This window comes from Heterodontus francisci, chromosome 12 (assembly GCF_036365525.1).
Source record: "Heterodontus francisci isolate sHetFra1 chromosome 12, sHetFra1.hap1, whole genome shotgun sequence".
Taxonomy (NCBI): Eukaryota; Metazoa; Chordata; class Chondrichthyes; order Heterodontiformes; family Heterodontidae; genus Heterodontus; species Heterodontus francisci.
The window spans coordinates 25,040,718-25,058,601 of record NC_090382.1 but is presented as its reverse complement, the minus strand read 5'-3'; the positions used below and the strand labels follow the sequence as shown (position 1 = coordinate 25,058,601).

At 46.3% G+C, this 17,884-nt stretch overlaps 1 protein-coding gene across 2 annotated transcripts in view; it reads left to right on the top strand.

Moving 5' to 3' along the window:
- The window catches only part of lsm11 (LSM11, U7 small nuclear RNA associated), a 55,902-nt gene that overhangs the window by 32,090 nt on the left and 5,928 nt on the right, over positions 1-17,884 (top strand). The window contains exon 2 of one of the 2 annotated variants that reach the window (XM_068043204.1): positions 14,630-14,781. In XM_068043204.1, the coding sequence (XP_067899305.1) occupies positions 14,630-14,781 (152 nt within the window). The remainder of the gene's footprint in view (positions 1-14,629; positions 14,782-17,884) is intronic. The other variant, XM_068043205.1, reaches the window with a different exon arrangement.

The window sequence follows — 17,884 nt, the reverse complement described above, 5'->3', positions numbered from 1 at the left end:
TGTGGGGGGAGAGAGAGAGAGAGGTGGTGGGGGAGAGAGAGGAGAGGTGGTGGGGAGAGGTGGTGGGGGAGGAGAGAGAGGTGGTGGGAGAGAGAGAGTGAGAGAGAGAGGTGGTGGGGGAGAGAGAGAGAGGTGGTGGGGGAGAGAGAGAGAGGTGGTGGGGAGAGAGAGAGAGGTGGTGGGGAGAGAGAGAGAGGTGGTGGGGAGAGAGAGAGAGAGGTGGTGGGGGAGGAGAGAGAGAGAGAGAGTGGGAGAGAGAGAGAGAGGTGGTGGGGGAGAGAGAGAGAGAGAGAGAGAGAGGTGGTGGGGAGAGAGAGAGAGAGAGAGAGGTGGTGGGAGAGAGAGAGAGAGAGAGAGAGAGAGGTGGTGGGGGAGAGAGAGAGAGAGAGAGAGAGAGGTGGTGGGGGAGAGAGAGAGAGAGAGAGAGAGAGGTGGTGGGGAGAGGAGAGAGAGAGAGAGAGAGAGGTGGTGGGGGAGAGAGAGAGAGAGAGAGAGAGAGAGGTGGTGGGGGAGAGAGAGAGAGAGAGAAAGAGAGGTGGTGGGGGAGAGAGAGAGAGAGAGAGAGAGAGAGAGAGAGAGGTGTGGGGGAGAGAGAGAGGTGGTGGGGGAGAGAGAGAGGTGGTGGGGGAGAGAGAGAGAGAGGTGGTGGGAGGAGAGAGAGAGAGAGAGAGAGAGAGAGAGGTGGTGGGAGAGAGAGAGAGAGAGAGAGAGAGAGAGGTGGTGGGGGAGAGAGAGAGATTGAGAGAGAGAGAGAGGTGGTGGGGGAGAGAGAGAGAGAGAGAGAGAGAGAGAGAGAGAGGTGGTGGGGGAGAGAGAGAGAGAGAGAGAGAGGTGGTGGGGGAGAGAGAGAGAGAGAGAGAGAGAGAGGTGGTGGGGGAGAGAGAGAGAGAGAGAGAGAGAGAGGTGGTGGGGAGAGAGAGAGAGAGAGAGAGAGAGAGGTGGTGGGGGAGAGAGAGAGAGAGAGAGAGGTGGTGGGGAGAGAGAGAGAGAGAGAGGTGGTGGGGGAGAGAGAGAGAGAGAGAGAGAGAGAGGTGGTGGGGGAGAGAGAGAGAGAGAGAGAGAGAGAGAGAGAGGTGGTGGGGGAGAGAGAGAGAGATGAGAGAGAGAGAGGTGGTGGGGGGGAGAGAGAGAGAGAGAGAGAGGTGGTGGGGAGAGAGAGAGAGAGAGAGAGAGGTGGTGGGGGAGAGAGAGAGAGAGAGAGAGAGAGAGGTGGTGGGGGAGAGAGAGAGAGAGGTGGTGGGGGAGAGAGAGAGAGAGATGGTGGGGGAGAGAGAGAGAGAGAGAGAGAGAGGAGAGGTGGTGGGGGAGAGAGAGAGAGAGAGAGGTGGTGGGGGAGAGAGAGAGAGAGAGAGAGAGAGAGAGAGAGGTGGTGGGGGAGAGAGAGAGAGAGCTGTTGGTGGGGGGGGAAGAGAGAGAGAGAGAACTGGTGGGGGGGGGGAGAGAGAGCTGGTGGGAGGGAGAGAGAGATAGAGAGAGAGAGAGAGAGCTGGTGGGAGGGAGGGAGAGAGAGAGAGGTGGTGGGGGGAGAGAGAGAGAGAGAGAGTAGAGGTGGTGGGGGAGAGAGAGAGAGAGAGAGAGAGAGGTGGTGGGGGGAGAGAGGGAGAGTGAGAGAGAGAGTGAGAGAGAGAGAGGTGGTGGGGGAGAGAGAGAGAGAGTGGTGGGGGAGAGAGAGCGAGAGAGAGAGAGAGAGGTGGTGGGGGAGAGAGAGAGAGAGAGAGAGAGGTGGTGGGGGAGAGAGAGAGAGAGAGAGAGAGAGGTGGTGGGGGAGAGAGAGAGAGAGAGAGAGAGAGGTGGTGGGGGACGAGAGAGAGAGAGAGAGAGAGGTGGTGGGGGAGAGAGAGAGAGAGAGGTGGTGGGGGGGAGAGAGAGAGAGAGAGAGTGAGGTGGTGGGGGAGAGAGAGAGAGAGAGAGAGGTGGTGGGGGAGAGAGAGAGAGAGAGAGAGAGGTGGTGGGGGAGAGAGAGAGAGAGAGAGAGAGGTGGTGGGGAGAGAGAGAGAGAGAGAGAGAGAGAGGTGGTGAGGGAGAGAGAGAGAGAGAGAGAGAGGTGGTGGGGGGAGAGAGAGAGAGGTGGTGTGGGGGAGAGAGAGATCTGGTGCGGGGGGGAGAGAGAGAGCTGTTGGTGGGGGGGAGAGAGAGAGAGCTGTTGGTGGGGGGGAAGAGAGAGAGAGAGAACTGGTGGGGGGGGGGAGAGAGAGCTGGTGGGGGGGGGGAGAGAGAGCTGGTGGGAGGGAGAGAGAGAGAGCTGGTGGGAGGGAGGGAGAGAGAGAGAGAGAGAGCTGGTGGGGGGGAGAGAGAGAGAGAGAGAGAGAGCTGGTGGGGGGAGAGAGAGAGAGGAGAGAGAGCTGGTGGGGGGGAGAGAGAGAGCTGGTGGGGGGGAGAGAGAGAGCTGGTGGGGGGGGCGGAAGAGAGAGAGCTGGTGGGGGGGGGAGAGAGAGAGAGCGAGCTGGTGGGGTGGTGGGAGAGAGAGAGAGAGCTGGTGAGGGTGTGGGGGAGAGAGAGAGGGGGTGGGTGCTTGGGGGACAGTGAGAATCGGGGCTGCAGGGGAGGGGGCAAGTGGGAGGGGAGAGAGCGAGGTGAAGGGACTGGAGCGAGGGAGAGAGCGACAGCGTTGGGTCGGATAGAGAGCGTGGTGCTGGGGGGAGAGAGATAGAGGAAAGTGGGGTTGTGGGCCCGTGGGAGGGGGGGTTGTCTAGAGAGGGGAGGAGACTGGAGAGTGCGTGAGTGTGAGAGATAGAGGATCCTGGGGTTGGGGGAGGGGGGTGAAGAGAGAGCGAGCTTGAGAGAGAAGAAGAAGAAGAAGAAGAAAATTACAGCACAGGAACAGGCCCTTCGGCCCTCCAAGCCTGCGCCGATCCAGATCCTTTATCGAAACATGTCGCCTATTTTCTTAGGGTCTGTATCTCTTTGCTTCCTGCCCATTCATGTATCTGTCCAGATACATCTTAAAAGACGCTATCGTGCCCGCGTCTACCACCTCCGCTGGCAACGCGTTTCAGGCACCCACCACCCTCTGCGTAAAGAACTTTCCACGCATATCCCCCCTAAACTTTTCCCCTTGCACTTTGAACTCGTGACCCCTAGTAATTGCATCCCCCACTCTGGGAAAAAGCTTCTTGCTATCCACCCTGTCTATTACTCTCATGATTTTGTACACCTCAATCAGGTCCCCCCTCAACCTCCGTCTTTCTAATGAAAATAATCCTAATGTTCTCAACCTCTCTTCATAGCTAGCGCCCTCCATACCAGGCAACATCCTGGTGAACCTCCTCTGCACCCTCTCCAAAGCATCTACATCCTTTTGGTAATGTGGCGACCAGAACTGCACGCAGTATTCCAAATGTGGCCGAACCAAAGTCTTATACAACTGTAACATGACCTGCCAACTCTTGTACTCAATACCCCGTCCGATGAAGGAAAGCATGCCGTATGCCTTCTTGACCACTCTATTGACCTGCGTTGCCACCTTCAGGGAACAATGGACGTGAACACCCAAGTCTCTCTGTACATCAATTTTCCCCAGGACTTTTCCATTTACTGTATAATTCACTCTTGAATTGGATCTTCCAAAATGCATCACCTCGCATTTGCCCTGATTGAACTCCATCTGCCATTTTTCTGCCCAACTCTCCAATCTATTTATACTCTGCTGTATTCTCTGACAGTCCCCTTCACTATCTGCTCCTCCACCAATCTTAGTGTCGTCTGCAAACTTGCTAATCAGACCACCTATACTTTCCTCCAAATCATTTATGTACATCACAAACAACAGTGGTCCCAGCACGGATCCCTGTGGAACACCACTGGTCACACGTCTCCATTTTGAGAAACTCCCTTACACTGCTACTCTCTGTCTCCTGTTGCCCAGCCAGTTCTTTATCCATCTAGCTAGTACACCTTGGACCCCATGCGACTTCACTTTCTCCATCAGCCTACCATGGGGAACCTTATCAAACGCCTTACTGAAGTCCATGTATATGACATCTACAGCCCTTCCCTCATCAATCAACTTTGTCACTTCAAAGGGGGCTGGCTGGTGGGTGGGGGAAGAGAAAGTGGGAGCCGGAGGGTAGGAGAGAGATGGGGTTCTGGGTTGGGGGGGCAGGAGGGTGGGGTTAGAGGGGGAAGCAGGGTAGGAGAGAAGGCTTGGTGGGAAGCGGAAGAGGGGCCCACTAGCTGGCTGCTGTAGACCCTCGGAACTGGATTCTGCAAGACTGTAAACTCTGGGTGATGCAGCAATTGCTTGGGTAGAAAATATGCGGATAACACCAAATTTTGGGGTGCAGTTAGTACAGAGCAGGATCGCCTCAATACAGATATTTGCAGAATGAATATGTAACTAGCAAATTAATTTTAATATAGGTGAATGTGAAGTGGCGCATTTTGGTTGGTTGAATAAAGAGGCTATATACTGCTTGGAAAATGAGTCCAACTGGGTAATGGAGCAAAAGGGATCTGGGGGTACATGGTCAAACATTAAGAGCAACGACACATGTTAATCCATAAAAAAGGCAAACCAAGCACTGGAGATTATTTCAAGAAGAATAGAATTGAAAAGCAGAGAAGTTATGTTAAACTTGTATAGAGTATTGACCACACTTGACAGTTTTGACCTCCATATTATAAGAAGGATATAGAGACACGGGAGCAGATGCAAAAAAGATTCACTGAGATGATACCAGAACTGAGAGGTTATATCCATCAGGAAAGGTTGAACAGGCTGGGGCTCTTTTCTCTAGAAAGTAGAAGGTTATGGGGGTGACCTGATAGAGGCCTTTAAAATTATGAAGGCGTTCAATAGAGTAGACGTAGAGAAGAGGTTTTCACTTATGAGGGAGACCAAAACTAGAGGCCATAAATTTAAGATAGTCACTAATAGATCCAATAGGGAATTCACCAGAAACTTACTTAGTCAGAGAGTGGTTAGAATGTGGAACTCACTACCACAAAGAGTAGTTGCGCCAAATACCATTGATGCATTTAAGGGGAAGCTAGATAAACATGAGGGAGAAAGGAATAGAACAGTACATGGATAGGATTAGATGAAGTAGGGCCGGAGGAGGTTCGTGTGGACTATAAACACTGGTATAGACCTGTTGGGACAAATGGTCTGTTTCTGTGCTGTGCATTTTATGTAATTTTGAGTCCTGCCCAGTCAGCTGTGAGTGAGGGACTGAATTATAATCAAACCAGTTATATCTCAATGTATTATGAACACCTAATTATTTCTCTGGGCAAGTGATGCACCTAATAATAACTATTGAATATATTCCACATTAGCAGTTGGGGAGCAGAAGCCTTGCCCACCCTGTCTCTGCAACCTCCACCATTTTAACATTGCCGCCTCTGCCTTGACCTGTTGTGCATCCTCATTCCTTTACCCATCACTCATGGAAGTGCATTCAACTGCTTTGGCCTTGTGCGTTAGAGTTCCCTCCTTAACCCTTTCACTGCTCTACTTTTTGAAACCCACTAGCTTACAGTCACCTTTTGAAACTCTCGCTCCATGGCTCAGTTTATCTGTTTCTAGCCTTGGGCTTTGTTTTTGCGTTAACGTTGTCATCCTCTGTCTGTCCCAGTAGTGTGGTTTAGTTGGTAGCATGCTGGCTACATTGTTAGAGTGCTCACCTTCACATGAAGTATTAAACCAAGGCCTGTGTCTCTGTCCTGGTGCCTCAGGTTGAATGTGTTCTTGTACCACATTCGGGCATCCATATCAAAACTGTCAAAAAAAAAATCAGCTGGTCATTTGTCACATTACATTGTGCTATATTCATATGTATAAAAATAATGACTACACTTCAAAGTAATTGCTTCTTGTTACGGTCAAGTGAGGAGGGGTTGAAGAGCTTCCCTCTTTTCCTTCTTGTTAGACTACAATAGGTTTAGTTGTTCCTTAAAGTGGACATACTGACAAATTCAGTAGGTTCTTGTTATGGTCATAACAAGTAAGTAATCGGAGAGGTTTTCTCGAGTTAACAAAGAAAGAGGTTAACCTTATTGTACCTAAACTGAACTAATAGAATAACAAACACGCCAATTTTCACACACTCACAAACACCAGAGGTTTACAGACACACATAGGTTACAGCATGGAGAAAGGAAGATTGGTTGAGTTAGAATCCATAAAAAAAGGTGTACAGTCTGTGGATTTTGGTGATTCGGTTGGCTTCTAGCTGAATTCAGTGGTCCTGAGGCTTTTAGTTTGAAGAGGTAGATGACTGGTTCAGTGGGTTTCTTGGAGATAGTAATGCGGATAATTTCCTCCAATGTAGTTTCTAATTGTAGCCAGAGTATGCAAAGGTGGTCAGTAAACAAGCAGGATTTGAAAGCTTTCAAGCTGGAATGGAGAGAGAGAAGGACCCCCACTTCGGGTCTTCACATGTTGGAGTCCAGTTGCTTCTCCTCTACTGCAGAGAAAACACCAGCTTTAAACTGCAGATGGGGAGGGGCTTCTCACATAACAGTCACTCTGATGCTGCCTGCGCCGCTGAGAGTTTCCAGTATTTTCTGGTTTTATTTCAGATTTCCAGCATCTGCAGTATTTTGCTTTTATGAATCTTTAAGTGTTCTGCTTCCATGTCCCTAATAATAGATTCTAGCATTTTCCCATGATCTGACATTTGAACATCTTAATTTGGAGGAAATTCTGCTAGAAAAGTCTGTCCTACACTCCCATTTCTACATCTCTTGTCACAAATGTTTTGAGTGGCTGTGGTGTAGTGGATGCTTTATTCGGAACAAACAGCTGCTCAATCCAAATATGGCTGCCAAGGGTTGTGAATTTTCCTGGTCTGCATCTCAGGTCTGGGCTTTAAATCCCCACCACCCACCTGAAATGGCCACACGCTGGTGGCAGTTCTTAAGTGGGCGCAAGACCCAGGGCCACATCACAACTGAAGTGTTATGCAACCTGCCGTCGCAATGAGGACCATGACAACACAGAAACTGCAGGGCTGTATAAAACACAGCAAAATGATACAAACTGTGCACTTGTTTCTGCGAAAGCATTGAGGAAAGAGGTAAAGCCAAGTACTCCAAGTAACCAAGTGTTAAAAACATCGGAATCTTTGAAGATCACCAATTTGAAAGAAATCCAAAACGACCAAACAAAATCTCATTTTAGTCAGTGGACTGTGGAATGAGTACTAAAATGGACAAAGTAGATTTATTCACTGCTATCCTTGAAGAGATCGCTGAGAAAAGTGCAAATTCTCAACAGAATATATCAAATACAATCCATCATGTAGAGAAGATCATTTCAGCTGAAGACCATGTGTGACAAAGAGCCATGCAGACCATCTTAGAGCTTCTGAAAGTTTACTTACAGAAATCAACGGCAGTAATGGTGCATCTGGAAATATTGTGGGGACTCTAATTGGACGACTGATGCCACGTTGTGCAAACAATTCACTTCCTGTGCAACAGATGGCCCTGTCCATTCAGTTATCATATGAAAGCGGCGATCTGGATCAGCAACAGGAGCAGCTAGAGGATCTGAACGTCCTCAGAGAACAGTTAGACAACGATGACATTTCAATCCTCTTGTAAAAATGCCATCAGATCGCAGAGATAATTTCCAAGCATTTTCCCCATGACCAGCGGCGCAACCTGCTCCTCATGGTCGTCAAAGAACTGTCCGACCAACACCTCAGCTTAAAGCCTGGCTTGGGTGTAAAATTAAAGCCCAACCCGAGCCCTTTAATCTTTTTCCACTCCCGACCCGACCCGACACGAATCTCCTTCATCTGTTCCGGCAGCAGGCTATTCCTACAGCTGGAGTTGTGGGGAATCATGGGTAAGCCCGATCTCGTGACTTCCCGGAAGCAATGTCCAGCCCTACCCAAGCCCAAATGCTCGACTTGGAATTTCGACCCAACATGAACCCAACGCGTAGTCGGGACTAGTCAGGTTCGGGTCGGGCTTTACCTCAGCTGTTCCTTTGCAGTCACTGTGCTCATAAAAATCATTAAAAGGCGAGGCAGTGAACTGTGGGACCAGGTCTCCGAAATACCTGACATGCTGAGGGCTGAATTGGAGTCAGTTCCTTATGAACATCTGAAACGTTTATCTTTACGTTCTATCACCATTTTGGCCTGGCACAATACAGCAGCAGTTGCGTCCCATCTCCTCACCTACCCCATCGCTTCGGAGAAATTTGTCAACTAAGTGTGGAGATCAGTGGCTGAAGACACAGAATGTGCAGTCAGGACCATCAAGAAGCTGGTGTACACACTTGGGAGAAGAACCTGTCCCATCAGTGGGAACAGAGACCATATTCGAGCACTGTATCACTGGCTGCCATCTGCGGGCTGAGTGATATTATCACCAAGCCTGAGTTAGCAGAGGCGGTGAATACATTATTCCCACTGATCTTCAGTACCTTACTTATTTCCTTAACCAGCTGCGTTAGTGTTTCTCTGCTCAGTCGTTCAGATACCGAATAGCAGCAGAGAGATTTCGCAGCCCAATTTCATACATTGTTGAGTAGGGATTTGTGTAAGAAGTGTATGCAGACACTAAAGGTCCTTCTAGGCCAAGCAACAAATCGGGACTTTGTTGAAAACTTGAATAGAAATGGAGGATGATGCCAAATGATGAAGCTAAGCCTCTTTGACAAAGGGGTTGTTCTGCTGTCCAGAGCAATGACAGAACATGCTGGCTGCAGTCTGCCTCATATTGTGCACCAACTGACTTCTCACCTTATCAGGCTTCAAGACTGTCAGGCAGTTACGGTAATCATCATCTTTGGAGAACTGCTGGAAGTTCCATTGATTTCAGGGCCGCAGCTCACAGACACTGGTAAACGGTTTGATCAGGTATTTGCTGTATGCCTCTCCTGTTACCCAGTTGCTGTGTGTCAGGGCTCTGACAAATGTTAACTTCGGAGCTAAAAGATGGTCTTGGAGTGTGATGGACACAATGATTAGCCTGTTGGGGAAGGAGAACTCGGAGTTGCTAACGCATGCAGTGCTGTCCTGCCTGAATAAGAACAATAAATGGCAAGCACCATCCAGCGCTTGTGGATCCAATCCTTAGCAGAATTCAGCCACTCTTCAGGGCAGAGTCTGAGAGTGCGGGTGGAAGCATTCAACCTGTTGGGGACCTTGACCAAGTGTGGAATTGGAGGGTCCAGGTCTTTATTCTCGCAGCAGGTCCATTCCAACCTGGTGTACTTGTTGCTGTACTTGGATGGAAAGAGTGAGGAGATCACCCAATCTTGCAGTTAAACACTGTGGATGTTCTTCCCACTCATTGAATCTGTGAAGGATTCCTCTTTAATTGAAAGATATCTAGAAGAGCTCAACTGCATCTCAAATGCATCTCACACCAGTTGGTTCAAGATTTCCCCGACAGGGTGAATGACTACGCCATGGATTGCGAATCATTTTTCAACGATGACCAGGAGCAGCTCCGAGATCACATGAAAGTCTTTTCATCATTCCTGCTAAGGCAGCCAACATGTTCCCGACTCAGCCGGTGCACCACCTGGTGGCAGAACTGCTCAATCAACTGCTGCTATCGAATACCAGAATAAAGCCTAAAGAGACCCAGGCTCTGATCCTCCTCCACCACCACCACCACCTCCTCCACAAGCTCCTCCTCCTCCTCATAGGAACTGATCATCTTCTCGACATAATTTGTACATTTGTAAATTATTGTAAATAAATGTTCTGTTGTACTGTAAATAAATATTTTATAATAAATATTCAGTTGTGCTATTGTAATTATTGGTGGATCTTCAAACAGTGCAGTTTGCCCTGATGAACATGACAATCTGAGTTCTTTTTGCCCTCAGTCTGGTTCAGTAAATATACCGAGTCGGATGTGTAGGTAAAATCAATTACTTTATTTGCGCATTAGCCGGCGGACTTACTCTAATACAGCGGCACTGACTCCACCAGAGTCTGTCGGGTCCACCAGAGCAAGTGACCGTTCGTGATACAGATACTACTGTTTATACATTAAGATTCATGCTACACCTCCTTGTTTAACCAATCAGTGCGGTACAATTCAACTTCAACCATGTGATAACGTGCAGTACATCTGTTATTGAGGTTAACAATACACTCCATTCTCAATACATACGTGTTACTAATATAATATGGTTCTGCACAAGCAAGATAAAAAGCAGACAAGCAAGATAAAATAGCAGGAGCAGAGGAGTCAGCAACGAACATTCTGGTCTCACTCCCCACATCTGTCATGGTTCTGCTGATACCTTGTGACTGATGGTTCTGGTTAGATTGGCTGCAAGCCGCATTCTGTTATGGCTGTTTCTTCAAAATTACGTCATACTAGCAAAGCTCAGCAAACTGCTCCTATTATTCCTAACTTGGCTAAATTTCCCATTAAGCATAGTGCCATGCCTTTCTGCTCACTTCCACAGGTATAAATATCAAGAAAGGAGTTGAGAATTTTGTTTTGCCCAAAGGGTATTGGGGATCTGGAACTCACTGCCTGAAAGTGTGGTAAAGGCAGAAACCCTCATCACAGTTAAAATGTACTTGGATGTGCACTTGAAGTGCCATAACCTACATGTCTACGGACCAAGAGCTGGAAAGTGGGATTATGCTGAATAGCTCTTTTATGGCCATCATGCACAACATATACTGAATGTCTGCTTCCTGTGCCGTAAATAAATTTCTATTTCTATGAAACTCTTATCCTTGGTCCCCGCCTACGATTCCATCCCTCTCCCTGGCAACTGTCTGAGGCTGAACCACACTGTTCCCAACCTCGGTGTCATATTTGACCCCGAGATGAACTTTCAACCACACATCCTCACCGTCACTAATACTGCCTATTTCCACCTCAGTAATATTGCCCATCTCCAATTCTGCCTCAGCTCTTCCGCTGCTAACCCCTCATCCGTGCCTTTATTACCTCCATACTTGACTATCCTAACACACTCCTGGCCAGACTCCCACATTCTACCCTCTATAAGCTTGAAGTTATCCAAAACTCTGCTGCCCATGTCCTAACTCTCACCAAATGCTGTTCACCCATCATTCCTGTGCTCGCTGACCGACATTGGCTCCCAGTTAAACAACGCCTCAATTTTAAAATTCTCAACCTTGTTTTCAAATTATCTCCATGGCCTGGCCCCTTCCAATTCTAATCTCTTTCAGTCCTACAGCCCTCTGAGATATTTTCACTTCACTAGTTCCGCAGCATCCCCAATTTTAATTGCTCCCCCATTGGTGGCCATGCCTTCAGCTGCCTGGGCCCTAAACTGTGGAATACCCTCCTTACACCTCTCTGCCTCTCTACCTCGCTTTCCTCCTTTAAGACACTATTTAAAATCTACCTCTTTGACCAAGCTTTTGGCCATCTGACCTAATATCATTTAATGTGACTCGGCGTCATATTTTGTCTTATAAATTATGATCTCCGTGGCAATCACAAACCAAAAGAATCCAATCCGCCGTTCGACCCCAATGTAGAAAAAAAAGACAGACACACGATTTCACTTTTATAAATTTTACGTTAGCACTCAAACCAGTCCTTCAGGTCTTTGAACTTTTCAAGTAGGTCTCCAGATCCTGTCTTTCAAGATGCAAACATTTCCATTCGATAGCAGTTCCCCTGCGATCTGATCTCCACCGATACTGTCTCCACCAAAACTGCGCACCGTTCTGGAACCTCCATAGCTCTATTCCTGACAGTGCTGATGGCGTCGCTCCACCAGTCCCTTTTAAGTAACCCTTTAAGACTCCAAAAACTGCTGTAGAAACTTTCATTTGCTAAGAGCCAACTCCCAGGAAACAGGTTCCAGTTATAGCAGCTTGTCTCTTTAAAACAACAGCTGGCTGTTTTGCTTCCACACATTGCAGAGTGATCTTGTAAACTAAAACCTGAGCTCTCGTTACATGTCTCTGGTCACATCTCTGATCATGGGGCTAACTGTTTTAACCCAATTCTGATTTCCCCAGAACTCTCAAGCTTTGTTTTCTTTTCCAGTAAATGACTGTCTCACAAAAAAACACAAGCTTTGAATCCCAAAGTCGGTGCCTAGCAATACATTCAACAGTTATACTATTCAGGTAGCAGTGCACGCTCAAACTCCATTACATAATGCTCTTGTGAAGTGCCTTGTGATATTTTATGTTAAAGCTGCTATATTAAGTTGTTATTAATAACCCTGAAATGTACCCAGTATTACAGTATAAAAGCTAAATGCACATATAAGCCATGTCAAATCCTCGTGATGGCAGGAAGACTGTGATGCATTAATCTTTGTATCCTAAAACTCAGTAAAACTATTTTGATTTCACGAGATATATTTGACAGATTGGTGCCTAGTTTGTCATAGCAATCATTACTCTTTTTGCCCAGTGAACATGAATGCTTTGTGATTCTCACCACCATTACTCATACTTTAATACTGTGCTGTGTCCCTACTCTATCCCATTGACACGACTTTCAAATCCAAATTTGTGGCCCTGCTATTTTCAGTGGAAGAATAAAGCTCTGATGCAATCCTGATTGGTCACTTAATGAACAAGAGGTTCTCATCCCAAACTTAGAGCTCTTTACTCATTTATATAACATTGACTAGAAGTGTTAGGAAGTTATTGATAGCTTTTTCCCAAAGGCTTAGTTGGTGTCTGCACGCCATATGTACTGGGCCTCACAGCAGGTATGTTACAGGTTTGATTTCTTCCTCTTCCCTGCCCACCCCCCACTAAATCTCTGAGTTTAGTGATTTCAGCCTGAAGCATTGAAGTTGGCCTCAGCACCCAGGCTGGGGAGAAGGAAAATTTTGGGTGAGGACTGGATTAGATTCGGTTCCCAACATTCAGCAACTCGCTGTCTCAGCACGTAAATAACAGCTACTCGGGTAAGGTATCGGAGGGTTGGCACACCAGTGGTCCATTACTTGGTACCTTCAGGAGGGGAGTACAGTGAGATAAAGATGCTATTAACTGAAATAATACTCAGTGGTTGGCCCTTAGTGCTTTGCTCTTAAACTGTGTATGAGAGACTGAGTGCATGTCTGTGATGTGTGTGTGTGTGTATGAGAGAGAGAGGTGTGTTGATCACGAAGCCCTGACTTTTGCTCTTTGTTTCTCTGTAGGAGCAGCTCGCCTCCTCCAGCCAGGAGCGCAGTATGTTGTTGGCCATGGATACCTCCATGACCGCCGTCAGGGCTGCTTCGTTATTGGTCAACAAGAGGTATGCATGTAGTATGGCAAGAGCGAGTATGCTTGTTTTAATAGTTTATGCCAACAGTTTATTCCCATCTTGTTAAAGCATATATTTGTTAATTGAAAATCTAAACCATAGCAATTAGATTTCTAGATCACGGTATATTTTTGGAATTGTGTCACTGTGGCTTAGTTGGTAGAAATCTCACCTCTGAGTCAGAAAGACATAGATAATCTAGGCTGACGCTTCAGGGTAGTTTTCTAGTTATCTTTCAGCTGAGGTCCCATCTGCCTAATCTCTTGGACATCAAACGGCAAGGGAATTCTCCTGGTGTTGTGACCAACATTCATTCTCTCAAAGCACCGCCAAAAGCAGATGATCTGGTGGTTTATCCTAATACTGTTTGTGGGATCTTGTACACAAATCGGTGCGTGTTCCCCTGCAAAACAACAGTGACTGCCCTTTCAAAGTGAAGGATTGGCTGTGGACTACTTTGGGCCATTCTGAGGATGTGAAATGTGCTATGTTAAATACAAATTCTTTTCATTCTGATTTTAAAATATCCCTTTTAAGTCTTTCCGTCTTTATCTCTTCCCATCTCCTTCCGAAGAAGGCTCCAACATTTCATTTCTCTCGCATCTATTGTCTACGTCGTATATTTGGCCCATCAAATCCGTTCCTTTAATAGATAGTGTAACCAGTTATGGGTCTTACAATGCACACTTGGATTCTGAACAATATTTCTTTGCAAATAGTCCCCTATTCCAGATAGTTCCCCATAAGCCAGCACACACTTAACATAATCTTGAATAATATTGCTATCAACTTGCACACTTAGTTAACAAAAGGGTAACTTGCCTGTATATATGTCGGTTGTGCCAGGCAACTGCCAATGTCAAGTTATGATTGGTTTGTAGCTCAGTATTTGTATTTGTCAGGCAAAAGACTGTAGATAGACATTAATGGTGAATTGAAATTTTCAAGACTGAGATTAATAGATTTATATTGGGTAAGGGTGTTAAGAAATATGGAGTAAAGGTAGATAAATGGAGTTGAGCTACAGGTCAGCCACAATCCAATTGAACTACTAAGCAAAATCGAGGGGCTTAAAGCCCTCCTGTTCGCACGTTTCCCCATCACTCACCATCAGCGGAGGAACAGTGCTCATTGTTTTGCCTGTAACTTGCCGAGGGTCACTGAGACAAGTTGTAGGTCTTACTGTCACTCTAGTTAACTGGAGATTGAAGGCACGCCCTTTGTGATCTGCATGGTTCAACCAGCAAGAACCCCTGTCCGATCTGTTGTTTTTTTGAATGGGGGAGGTATCCTTGCTGTATTGTTAAAGGCTGGTGCTACAGTGGGACAAATGCAGCACTGGTGACCTCCAGTGGCAGCAATCAGTTATGCAGTCTTTTTATTCTTTTCTGTTGCCCTGCCCTCTGCCATGTTGATAACTGGGAATGTTTTATTTTGTGCATAGTTCATGAAGGCAGCCCTCTGGGTGAATTGAATCGCTGCGTACAGGACAGGATAAAGATCAGTGTCCACATTCGGACTTTCAAAGGACTGCGGGGCGTTTGCTCAGGATTCTTAGTGACATTCGACAAGTTCTGGAACATGGTAATGAATGCTGTAAGCAAATACCCCTTTCGCACTGCACCTTGCACAAAGATTGAGTCAAAGTTGTAAGATTCTCAAACATTCAGAACCCAACACCTGTCCCTTCCCAATTTTTAATCTTCCTGAAGTTTCCAATCCACATGTTCCACAGGCTTTCTCCAGTGCCTCACCCAAGTGGCTATTTTGTAACAGTCGGTGTTGCCAGGCTATTTTAACTGAAAGCTACACAGCTGAGCCCAGTCTAGTCCTCACCCAGCATCCATGCTTTTGCAGCTTCCAGCAGGAGCCACCGAATACAGTGATCAGGAACAAGAAACTCAAGACCACACCTTGAGTATTGTCCATTTAGAAACATAGAAAATAGGAGCAGGAGTGGGCCATTCGGCCCTTCGAGCCTGCTCCTTCATTCAATATGATCATGGCTGATCATCCAAACTCAGTAACCTGTTCCGGCTTTCGCACCATATCCCTTGATCCCATTAGCCATAAGAACTATATCTAACTCTTTCTTGAATATATTTAATGATTTGACTCAACTGCTTTCCGTGGTAGAGAATTCCACAGGTTCACCACTCTCTGGGTGAAGAAATCTTTCCTCATCTCAGTCCTAAATGGCTTACCCCTTATCCTTAGACTGTGACCCCTGGTCCTGGACTCCCCCGCCATCAGGAACATCCTTCCTGCATCTAGTCTGTCCAGTCCTGTTTTGTAGGGTTCTATGAGATCCCCTCATTCTTCTAAACTCCAGCGAATACAAGCCTAATCAACCCAATCTCTTTTCATACGTCAATTCTGCCATCCCAGGAAACAGTCTGGTGAGCCTTCGCTGCACTCGCTCCACAGCAAGAACATCCTTCCTCGGGTAAGGAGACCAAAACTGCACACACTACTCCAGATATGGTCTCACCAAGGCCTTGTATAATTGCAGTAAGATATCCTTGTTGCTGTACTCGAATCTACTCGCTATGAAGGCCAACATACCATTTACCACCTTAACTGCCTGCTGCAGCTGCGTGCTTACTTTCAGTGACTGGTGCACAAGGACACCCAGGTCTCGCTGCACCTCCCCCTTTCCCAATCTATCGCAGTTCTGATAATCTGCCTTTCTGTTTTTGCCACCAAAGTGGATAACCTCACATTTATCCACATTATACTGCATCTGCCATGTATTTGCCCACTCACTCAACCTGTCCAAATCACACTGGAGCTTCTCAGCATCCTCCTCACAGCTCGCATTCCCACCCAGCTTTGTGTCATCTGCAAACTTGGATATATTACATTTAATTCCCTCATCTATATCATTGATATATATTGCTGGGGTCCTAGCACTGATCCCTGCGGTACCCCACTAGTCACTGCCTGCCATTCAGACAAAGACCAGTTTATTCCTACTCTTTGTTTCTCGTCTGCCAACCAGTTCTCTATCCATGTCAGCTCCTTACCCCCAATCCCATGTGCTTTAATTTTGCATGCTAATCTCTTATGTGGGACCTTATCGAAAGTTTTCTGAAAGTCCAAATATACCACTCCCTTATCTATTCTACTAGTTACATACCCAAAAAATTCCAGTAGATTTGTCGAGCATAATTTCCGTTTCGTAAATCCATGTTGACTTTGTCCGATCATGTCATTGTTTTCTCTTTTATAATGGACTCTAGCATTTTCCCCACTACTGATGTCAGGCTAACCGGTCTATAATTCCCTATTTTCTCTCTAGCTCCTTTTTTAAATAGTGGGGTTACATTAGCTACCCTCCAATCCGTTGGAACTATTCCAGAGTCTGTAGAATTTTGGAAAATGACCAGCAATGCATCTACTATTTCTGGGGCCACTTCCTTAAGTACTCTGGGATGTAGATTATCAGGCTTAGGGATTTATCGGCCTTCAATTACATCAATTTCCCTAACACCATTTCCCTACTAATACTGATTTCATACAGTTCCTCCTCACTAGACCCTATGCTCCCCAACATTTCTGGGAGGTAATTTGTGTCCTCCTTTGTGAAGACAGAACCAAAGTATGTATTTAATTGTTCTGCCATTTCTTTGTTCCCCATTATAAATTCCCCTGTAAGGGACCCACATTTGTCTTCACTAATCTTTTTCTCTTCACATATCTATAGAATGTTTTACAGTCAGTTTTTATGTTCTCTGCAAGCTTACTCTCATATTTTATTTTCCCCTTAATCAATCCCTTTGTCCTCCTTTGCTGAATTCTGAACTGCTCTCAATCCTCAGGTGTGCTGCTTGTTCTAGCCATTTTATATTTCTCCTCCTCGGATCTGATACTATCCCTAATTTCTTTTGTAAGCCACGGTTGAGCTACCCTTCCTGTTTTATTTTTGCGGCAGACAGGAATGAACAATTATTGTAATTCATCCATGTGCTCTTTAAATGCTAGCCATTGCCTATTCACTGTCAACCCTTTAAGTAACATACCCCAATCTATCATAGCCAACTTGCGCCTCGCACATTCATAGTTTCCTTTATTTAGATTCAGGACCCTCGTCTTGGAATCAACTCTCTCATTCTCCATCTTAATGAAGAATTCTACCATGTTATGGTCACTCTTCCCAAAGGGAACCCGCACAACAAGATTGTTAACTAATTCTTTCTCATTACACAATACCCAGTCTGTTCTCTAGTTGGTTCCTCAATATATTGGTCCAAAAAAACCATCACGTACGCACTCCAGGAATTCCTCTTCTATAGTATTATTGCTAATTTGGTTTGCCCAATCTATATGTAGATTTATGTCATCCATAATTACAGTTGCACCCTTATTGCATGCGCATCAAATTTCCTGTTTAATGCCATCCTCTACATGTCTACTGCTGTTTGGGGGTCTATATACAACCCCACCAATGTTTTCTGCCCCTTGGTGTTTCTTAGCTCCACCCATACAGATTCAACATCAGGATTCTCTGAGCTAATATCCTTCCTCGTTATTGTATTGATTTCCTCTTTTACTAACAATGCTACTCCACCTCCTTCCCCTTTTTGCCTGTCCTTCCTAAATATTGAATACCCTTGGATGTTCAGTTCCCATCCTTGGCCACCCTGCAGCCATGTTTCCGTAATCGCAACTGTATCATATCCATTTACATCTATTTGCA